At 36.7% G+C, this 10,876-nt stretch overlaps 1 protein-coding gene across 1 annotated transcript; it reads left to right on the top strand.

Annotated features, from left to right (window-relative positions):
• The first annotated feature begins 1,241 nt into the window (after positions 1 to 1,241).
• Positions 1,242 to 2,908, top strand: LOC141248855 (uncharacterized). The gene is given in 7 exon segments (XM_073669468.1): positions 1,242 to 1,277; positions 1,361 to 1,513; positions 1,602 to 1,765; positions 1,883 to 1,961; positions 2,104 to 2,246; positions 2,318 to 2,491; positions 2,671 to 2,908. Coding segments are annotated over 7 exon segments (987 nt in total).
• The last annotated feature ends 7,968 nt before the right edge of the window (positions 2,909 to 10,876 follow it).

Genomic DNA, 10,876 nt, shown 5'->3' with positions numbered 1-10,876 from the left:
AGTACTCAAAAACTAATAACTTTGTTAGTCAGTTCTTATATGGATTTGTCAGTCAATTTCATGTCAAAGACTCAAAAACTAATAAACTTTGTTAGTCAGTTCTTATATAGATTTGTTAATCAGTTCTTATACAAATAGTTTTTGGAATCTGGTGACTTCAACAAGTAACTATTGGTGTCTATAAAAGAGGATGCAATTATTATGATGCCTAACAGTTCTACATAGTAGTAATGGTAATTAATATGAGGAGTAAACTTTAGTAATTCCTTATCTCCTACTTTTTAGGCTAGCAGCCAGTGGCGGAAAGTTCGAGACCTTTTAGCGGCTCAGTGAAGCTAAAAGTCGGTGCTAACAAAATCTCTTTATTAAGCATAGCTGTGGGATTAGCGGTGTGTACTTCATTAAACTTGATCTAAAATTCTTATTTTGTAGGAAATTTGTTAATTTTACTAACTTTCATGTATGTAGAATGTTGGTACGCATTTAGAGAGATGGAACGAAGGAGTTGTAAGTTTAAAGGGCCTTGATGAAGTAACACGAGACTTCACATCACAACAATGGTCTTACAAGGTTCATTATCTCAACCTTCTTCACTCTATCGATATCTGGATATCAGGTATGGGTATGAGATATGAGCCATACCCATATCCTTGTTTGGTATATCCAATATTAATATCAAACTCATATCTCGTGTCTGGTATGAGAATATACATAGATACCTTTTGAGGGTTTAGAGTGTTTTTTTTATATTTTCGAATAAATTGGTATATAAGATATCATTTATATTACCCATATCTTGATATCAGTACTGATAATCATACCAGATATGTCATATCTTGGATATCAATACCAAACAATAAAATTTTCACCTTACATCTTCACTCTATGCAGATTGGAATGAAAGGCGAAAACCTTGGTATAGATAGTGTTAGTGGATGTTCTTCTGTAGATTGGTTAGTAATGGCTTCAAAACAACCTCTAACATGGTGCAAGCTAAGTGTTTTTCCTTAGCCATTTTTTCAAGCAAGTCTTGTTTTTCACTAAGACTAATGATAAACTCCATCTATGCATGCTACATTTGATGCTTCGGATGGAAGTGACCCTTTAGCCCTTGACATGAATAGTATGTGAAAAGGGAAAATGTGGGTCAATGGGCAGAGTATAGGACGCCATTGGCCAGGAAACAAAGCGTCAGGAAGTTGTGGAAAGTGCAGTTATGTAGGAACTTTTACTGAGTCTAAATGCTTAAGTTACTGTGGTCAAGCCTCTCAAAGATGGTAAGAAATCAGTTTAATATCGATATCAGGATATTATATACGTACCGAATTTGTGGCTTATGAACTGGATTTTTTTGTTCAAGTATCATGTTCCTAGATCATGGCTAAATCCGAGTGGTAACCTGTTGGTTGTGCTTGTGCAGAGCGAACATGATGAACTGGAGGCAAAGTTTTTTGAGGAGAGGGCTGCACTTGAAGCTAAATATCAGAAGCTTTATGAACCACTTTATTCTAAGGTACTCTTTTCTAATACATTATTTTATCGCTTCTCTTTATCTTTTTAGTTGCTCGTGTGTTTATCAAATTTCTGTTGTAAACCTGCAGAGATATTATATCATAAATGGTAATGTTGAAGTAGAAGGAGTTACTGATGTTGATGAGGTCAATAAGGGAGATGAGAAGGCTCCAATAGGTACCTTAACTGATCATATTATAAGTAATATAAGAATATGTTTGGTTTTAGATCAATTGTATCCTGCTGATCTTGGGTATTATGCGACAGTTTTGCCTAATTTTATGATCTTAAAAACTAAACGTGTCACTTCTTGATTTATGTACTCTGAAGCAATTTCGTTCTCTTCTTAATCGTGTGCGTTGTTTGGCAGTAACCCACCTCCAACAATGTTGATTCCTGCCATTCGTACTGTTGGAAACATTGTAACTGGAGATGATGTTCAAACTCAGGTATTTTCTACTATTTTTTTATAATTCCAGAATATTGAATTCTTTCTGATCATGTAATTATAGTACAGTGAGTGACTATATATTTTACTGCTACAAAATATCACATGGGTACAGATTAATAGTTCTCGAGTTTCATATTTAGATAACAGGACATGATGAAGGGGCTTTACATTATCTGAGAGATATCAAATGGTGTAGAATCGGTGATATCTTCAAAAACACCGTTCTCACAAAGACTTACCACATGGTTGATGAAGATGAACCTATTTTGGAGAAGGCCATTGGGTAAGATCTTGTTTTATTCAAGATCTGCTCTGTTAATGCAGAAAGCTCATCTCTTTTGTGTGATTTTTTAGGACAGAGATTGAGTGGCACCCTAGAAAATGTTTGACAAAGAAGCTTCTAAAGAAAACGTCAAAATAGGGTGGCAAGATCATAACCAAAACAGAAACATGCGAGAGTTTCTTTAACTTTTTTTACCCTCCCAAAGTTCCTGAGGGTGGTGGTGAAATTTATGAAGACACTGTAAGTTTGATTCTTTGAAATATTGGTTTTGGGTTTGGTTAAGCAGTGAATTACAATTACCAGTAATCCACTTTGAGCTTCCTACTTAGATTGCTGACTTTAATAAAAATTCCCAGAAAATTCATAATCTAATTATTCTTGAGTGGTAAACTTATATATTCATTACTTCACATCAAAAATTCTTTCATTTGTTTAATCTTAATGAAATTGAAATCTACAATAGAACAATCCAGGACAAAATCATACCCCATGATGTATCTTGGTTTACTGGGGAAGCAGCACAAGAGGATGAGTTTGATGACATGGATGATGATGATGATGACGAGGATGAAGATGCTGGCGAGGATGATGATGATGAGTATGATGACGAGGAAGATGAAGAAGAAGAGAAACCCAAGGGAAAGAAGAAGATACATACTTGAATCTTGTCATTTTATACCCCCACTGTTACATTGCCAGAAAGATTTTTATACTGATTTGTTATACTTGATTGCATTAACTATTTGGTGTCAAGGTAACTTTGTGTGAAGATATATAGCTAAAGATTGGTGATTGTTGGCTTGTATCGGATTGAAATGGTCCTGAATTGAAGCACCTATTGTGAGAAGAAGCTGAACTCCACCAGCAAGGGGTGGTACAATTTCATTAGAGCATGAACCATTCAAGTAGCAGTATTGTAGAACAAACATCTATATGAGGTATGAACCATACCATAAGAATTTAAGGCAAGTTTTGCAGTGGAACATATACAGTGATTATAGACAACCACTTAACTGAACTGGTATCATTTAGAGCTACACTTAAGTGTATTTTTGACACAGTTTACTAAAGAAACATGATTTTGATAAAATTGAATTTGACAACTCCGAAGTAAATCCGTGATAAACTCAACTAAAAGGAAAGCTCGGGCATCTAACTTGAAGTTATTCATCCAAACACTCAATACTTCTACTGCCTTATCTACTTATGAATCTGATATTTCAAGATCAAGAATAACTGATAGGGGTCTATGACAATAATTTCAAGAGAATAAGGATGAGAATGAACTCGGATTCAGGATCGCCATTCACAATAAGAAGATACAATGTCAAAACGAACCGGTTAAAAAGAGATGCAGATAGAGATTTTCAGTTTACAACCACCAATTTTTGCTAGCATGAAATTTAGCTCTTGATTCATGCAGTTTAATAGTTCATTATTTATATAACAAACTGAAATAACTTGTGTATAGAGAATGTTTAGAGCAGATGTCGGTGATCGTTGCGTTCGTGTAGTGGGCAAGAAAATCAAACTCCTCAGTAAATCTAGATTTTATATAAGTTGGTAGCCTCGACAAAGAACCGGGTCACAAGGTTGACGAATTTGCAGGATTTAACGGCCTCGAAGGTGGGTAACTTTATTATAACTATATTATAGGACCAGTTGGTAGGTTGAACCCATTAATTCAACAATTCACTACGAGTCATCTCAATTCTTATTTAAATAATTTATTACGTTTTTATCAAGAAAAGTGAGAACAATGTAAATCTAACAGTTCGCGCCTTTACCTAGTGTATTTAAAAGTACTTCGTGCAAAATTGAAAAATTACTACTTCCTTTGCCCCAAATGGATCGATCATTTTCTTTTGACGTTTCTGTCGAAACAAGTTTTGTTTCGTAAATATCTCCAAATATACGTATATAAAAATTATAAAATTTAGATATTGTTAAAGTACTTATTGAGACGAATAAAACAAGAGTACACATAACTATGTATTTTCACATATATTAAAGAGAAATAAAAAAACTCTTTAAAAATTATAAATATGCTAAAAAATGGAGGAAAAAAATTAGGACGGAGAGAATAATTTTTATCTTAACTAAACAAGCACTAGTTTGATAGACAGAAATGATGGTGGGTCGGAAATCGGAATTGATTAAGGGGCAGGGGGGCCAACTGGTTAGGGTGGTTGAATGGGCCTACCATAGTTGGGAGTAACTGCAAAATTGATTGTAAGTGGTACAAGGTTCCTCGTTCATTGTCTCTGTGTACAACAACTTGTGCAAATAATAGCTGTATAAGACATAGAACTTCCCTTCTCAATAATATAATACTACTATCATAATAAGATGATTAATTTAATGGGAAATTCCACTTATATGTAAACCAAAATAATGTTTTTATAGTACAAATATTTTTGTACACAGCATTTGGAACAAAGCAACACAACAATAAGTTTTTTTAAGTATAGAATAAGTTTTCTTGAATTGGTCAACTAAATTTAGATGAAAATATTCTTAACTAAAAAATTAAACTCACCAAATCAATTAAAAATAATCTAAATTTTTTAACTTAGAGTTAAAATGACTTAATGGTATAGGTTAGATAAACATATATATGTATGTTATGCGTCTATAAAATATATGTCAAAAGGTTTTACCCTGTAAATTTAACTCTTAACAAATACATATGTTTAGGTCTGTTTTTGATGATTAGCGTTTTTTAAAATAGCTTCTTATCGGACATAGTTTATACAATATGTCGGTTTTCAATAAAAGGTTTTTTTTTGCAACCTCGCTTCAGATTGGGTCTAGTTTAGAAGTTTTAGGTTGGATTTTGATAACTATCATTTTTTTAAAGCCGCTTCATATTGGGTCTAGTTTTGTCATTTTAGGTCATTTTTTTTATAATAAGCCTTTTTGGTAAAGCCACTTCATATTTGACCTAGTTTTAGGCTGGTTTTCTATAATTACCGTTATTTTCTAAAAGTCGCTTCATGTACGGTCAATTTCTTTTGTTTAGGTCGGTTTTTGTTAAATTCAAACAATATTAAGATTAAAAATAAATCACAACTAAAAATTATCAAACCATGAAGTATATAAAATAGAAATCAATACTACAAAATATATATTATCCTATGAAATTCATGTTTCATGTCCATTCATATAACCTGTCCCACTACCCTCTCCGCGCTTGTACTAAGAATCTCCAAACAAGGATGCTCGAGGAGGCGTGATCATAGGCGGGGTCGTTAATGTCAGAATATTGAACCATCTACGAATTTGAGCCATCAGATTTGAAGATTGGGAAGTCTTTTGCTGGAAAGCTCGCATCTCCTCGAACACAAGTTGTAAACACTGCATTTATTTGAATAAAGTCATATCACTACTATATATCAAAAAGTTAATAAACTCGCAAAATTACCATGATTGTGTCCATGGTGTAAGGAGCCCGACCATGTCGTTATAGAATCATGGTGTTGGGATCAACGTACATGTGTGTGATCTCCTCGATGAATTCAAGGTAGTCTTATTCACGTCCCAGTAATGGGTTGCCAACTTCCCGTGCAGCTCCATGAAGAGTCTCGACTTCAAATCCCAAATTTTGAGCAGCTCTACATCAAAGCATACGTCGTACTTGGTCCACACTTCGTTGTGCCATATCTGAACAAGAAGGGTCAGTGGGATGGGGACTCCCTGGGTCAATCTCATCCGTCGAAGGACGTGGTTAGGCATGTAGGGCTCATAGACATCGACAATCCATAGTATGCCTTGAAAATGAGAAAGAGTAACCTCGGAATCATCCAAATCAAGTATGCCCCACGGTCGCTGGACAACTAGTGGATATATTATCATTTTAGGATAAAATAAATATAGAGTAAACAATCAGGGACAATATCTGTATAGTTTTATAATAATGCTGAATGCAATGACATCCAGGATCTGAAGAATCTGTCTTAGACATGTAACATTGTTGGCAATTGGCATGTCAGGTATCTGTCCTCTCGGACAAATGTATTCATCAAATAAATAAGCAGTAATAGTTTATAGGTTAAAGAATTACCTTGAGCGGAATATTGCATCCACCTATCCTCGGGGCTCCATGTCGAGAAGCATGTCCTAAATGGCAAAATAGGTAGGCCAGAACTCCTACTCCACCATTACTAGGAAAAATGGGTTTTAGAGAGGCTTAGATAGTGACGCTCTTATAAAAAACTGCTAAGAAAAGACATAGATAAAAAGTGATACAATCATAGCTTGCAATCACTCGATTCGAGGCGAATGTGATACGACCTCGACCATGGCGTCCTCCTTGAACTAATACTTAGTGTATATAGTTATTAAGTATTCTATTATTAATTTGCATTCTCATTTTTATGTATTTTCTGTTTTGGGTGTGTGTTTCCCTTATGCTTAAGAGGACCAACCCATTAGGTCGATAGGCCCAAGCCCATTAGGGTTTTGGAGAGTTATTTGGCTATATATAGCTTTCTTGTATTGCTTTTACAATAACGTTGAATTTGAGAGATAAGCTTGTGTTTAAACACCCTTAGCTTTGACGTCAAACCCGGTTCGGGCTCGCACCTCCATGAGCCATTTATCTATTTCCCTCACGCATCCAACTAAGCACAATCAAACGACGACTAGGTGAACGTGTTTGATCTAGATCCGCGCCCAAGACGAAACGATAATCCGAGTCGTTTTCGTATCAACTGGTATCAGAGAGCCATCCGATTGAGCCACCAAAGTCATCGTCACCATCATCACCATCTGGCCGTACCAACGGGGCTTGCTTCCCGCTCCGACCCGATCCATCACCAACCATCATCTCTGCCCTCCATCACCATCGTCTACATCAGGCCGCATCAAAGGGGCTTGCCTCCCGCTCCGACACAATCCAAGGTACTGTTTTCATCATCCATCACCGTAAATTTCCATCATCTTTGTCACCGCGCATCTTCTTCATCACCATCCCCACCTACACACATCATTCGCGTTTCTGGGCTGAGACACCTAGGGATAATAGACATAAATCCTTGTTCGTTTAATATTTTGATCTGAAATTTTGAGGGAGAAAACTAGACTCGTACATTGAACTCCTCGAATTGGAATCGCTGTATTTGGAGTTGTGAGTAGGGAGAACCTAATTTTACAAAACCGATCAGACGTTCAGGAAACTTGCGACATCCATCACTACTTCAAGCTTTCTCCAACCTTTGGACTGCTTGTGTGCGGTTACATTTGAAGAGTAAGATCTGAAACCATGAGTTACAAAAGAGAAAGACGAAGATCCCAAAACCTTTGGAGTTACCAGCAAGAACACGAAAGGTTACACGTTTCAATATTTAATAAGTGTCCTTGAATTGAATGAAGAAATAGTAACGCTTGCTTTCATTAAGGAGAGACTTATTGAGTTTAAAAAACAGAGATTAAAAAAAACAGAGAGTGAAAAAAATGGTTTATTTTAGTGGGAGTCCATTCGATGATTTTTACGATGGGTGGGATGGAGAACCTATTTATGATGTTTATGATAATTTTGAGATTCTTACCACTCCGGCCCCACCAGCGTACGTGTCGCCTCCCATATTTGATGAGTATGTTAAAGACGATGAGATCGATGACCAGGTCCTCGTGTCTACGGCTTGCACGAGCTAGAGGCACCGATAGCTCGTCCATTTGAAGTGACAGTCATTAATGTGCCACCATCTGAGCCAGAAGAGAACATCACTCCAGCACCAGAGCCTTTCATATTACACTTTGTGGTGCCTGAAGTAGGTGTTGTGCCCTACATAGAGTCCTTACTATCCTTGACGTATGCACGCTTGATCTCCCTTGCTCCTACCAGTTCGAAGAGGGGATGCTTCGATTCTAAGGGAGGGAGAATGATACAATCATGACTTGCAATCACTCGATTCGAGGTGTCCTCCTTGGACTAATACTTAGTGTATATAGTTATTAAGTATACTATTATTAATTTACATTCTCATTTTTATGTATTTTCTGTTTTTGGTGTGTGTTTCTCTTATGCTTAAGAGGACCAACCCATTAGTTAGATAGGCCCAAGCCCATTAAGATTTTAGAGAGTTATTTGACTATATATAACTTTCTTGTATTTCTTTTACAATAACGTTGAATTTGAGAGCTAAGCTTGTGTTTAAACACCCTTAACTTCAACGTCAAACCCGGTTCGGGCTCGCATATCCACGAGCCATTTATCTATTTCCCTCACGCATCCAACTAAACACAATCAAACGACGACTAGGTGAACGTGCTTGATCTAGATCCGCGCCCAAGACAAAACGACAACCCGAGTCGTTTTCGTATCAAATAGACTTGAGGCGCTTTCAAAAATGTTGTTCACTATGAATTTTCCACTACTCTGCCTCTTCAGATTACCTCCCACGCACCTTCACCTCCCCTTGATGTCCCTTCCTATCTTCGTATCTGATTCTTCGTTTTGTGGAATACTGAGAATTTCTCATACTCTTCGTCTTCAAAATGCTCCGGTAGTCTTAATTTACCACTACTCTTCCTCTCCATTATGAATTTCCACCACTCATTCTCTTCATTGCTTCAATTTACCATGTGTGTGATTCGATTCAGGTACCTCCGCTTCCCATGTGTGTTCTTATCTACCTCTTCACATCCCCTGTGTGCGCTTCAATTCAAGTATCTCCACTTCATACTCCTTCGCAAGCTTTGTTTCAAGCATCGATGTCTAGATTTTTAGGTCAGAAGTAGAGATTTCAGATCGTGCTCATAAGTTAATGAAGATTTAGGTTATATGAAGTGGTGCCTGGTCAGATTGTACTCTTTTCATTAATGTGCATAGCCTTTCTACCAAAGCAAACTTTATCATGGCCTACTGATTTTCTTTGTTAGCTCTTTTATAATGTTATCCTTGTATCTGAGATAAAATTCTAGCGTCTTTTGAAAATGAGTTGGTTGAACGTTTTTTCTGATGCAGAAATGATGTAATGTCAGGCCATGATTTGGATCTTGGGCGTCTCATTAGTGATCACAACTGACAGGCGTTAAACGATCGTTGGCCCTATCAAAGATATTCCAACTAAACAATCCACTAGTGAAGTGGTAAGTCGGAGTCGAATCCCAAGGGAGCCAGAACAATAGCTTATTTCAATTGTGTTACCTAGTAGTAACTAGGGGGTTTATGATTGTAAAACTAACTAGCAAATAATAAAACGTAGAATGTTGGATTTTGTAAATTATAACGACTGAAAGCTCACTCTTTTAGCATCAGCGCATTATTCTTATGGAAAGTTGATCATCGAATTCTATAAAAGTTAAGTTCTTTAAATAAATAATCTAGTTGTCCTACTCTTTGTTCATAAAAGCAACTAGTCCAAATAGTCTTAGAAACCCTTGTTGTAAGCAATAACCAAGAAATCCTAAGGTTCAAAAGTGCAACAACATAAAGATCAAAGATAAGTAGGCCTATGCAATACCATTGGAAAATCGCCGATACTCGACACAGGTTTATAATCTCTACAAAAAAAGCACTCGCAAATAGTCTATGCTAATTCTGATTGCTACCTAAAAGACAAGACTTTTCAAATCGAATTATCAAGCCTAGAAATATGAATGAATAATAATCAACCTAGTTTTGAACCTAGATAAAATCAATATCAATTAATGACAATAAACACAAGAGAATATAAAACAATGCTGAAATTATTATTTGAACATAAACAATAAAATTCTCACAAACAATTCCTAGAATAATGGCCTTAACCTAAGAGTGAACTAATAGGAACTTAACCAGACATAGCCAAGAGAAAGCAATACATAATTATGGATGAACTAACCAAGGATGAAGGTAGAAGATGACACAAAGGTGAGAGCTTTTTTCTTGGCTACTGAATTTCTAAGAACTAATTTGTGAAAGTGGCAAAAGGATCCTTCTAACCTAAAAACTAAAGGTTTATATAGTGTCTATCCTAAAAGAGATAAAATAACTGAAAATAAAAGATAAAATATGGAAAACTGATAAAATATCGGACTGGATCTGCAATTGGGATGGGTCCGTCACCGTGATCTCGACCGAGACATTTGAGTCTCGGTCGAGACTTTGTCCCAGTTCCTCAGATTCGGCGTGGCTCTCGATCGCTACCTCCAAGTCGCGGTCGAGACTTTTATGTCGAAGCCAAACCTCGATCGAGACATTTAGGTCTCGGTCGAGACTTTTATGTCGAGGGTAAATCTCGACCGAGACATTTGGGTCTCGGTCGAGACATCTTCTTCGTAGCTCTTTCTCGTCGTGACACCTCGTCTCGGACTGGTCTTCGGTCTTCTATAAGCTTCCGAGGCAGCTCGGCTTCGCCTCTCAGCTTCTCCATGGGTGTAGGTGTGGTAGTCTTCTCTCTAGCTCCGTCCTAAATGCACTAAAGGTGAGTACAAACGAGATCTCCATAATAAACCACAAAACAACGCTTATGAGCATCCCGCAAATCCATAAGTGAACATCATACCGGATTCCGGGAATACCACTTAATAAGCACCTAAACACCACTAATCCTAAGCTAATAGTCGCTAGTTAACACCATATAATAAGCTCCTATCAACCACATATATCTGTTTTTGGCCTTTTTCTGTGAATATTTTGTAGAAAT

This window comes from Phyllobates terribilis, unplaced genomic scaffold (assembly GCF_046119375.1).
Source record: "Phyllobates terribilis strain yellow unplaced genomic scaffold, ASM4611937v1 Scaffold_4111__1_contigs__length_64967, whole genome shotgun sequence".
Lineage (NCBI taxonomy): Eukaryota > Metazoa > Chordata > Amphibia > Anura > Dendrobatidae > Phyllobates > Phyllobates terribilis.
The sequence above is the reverse complement of the archived record's forward strand: the minus strand, read 5'-3'. Positions and strand labels throughout refer to the sequence as shown.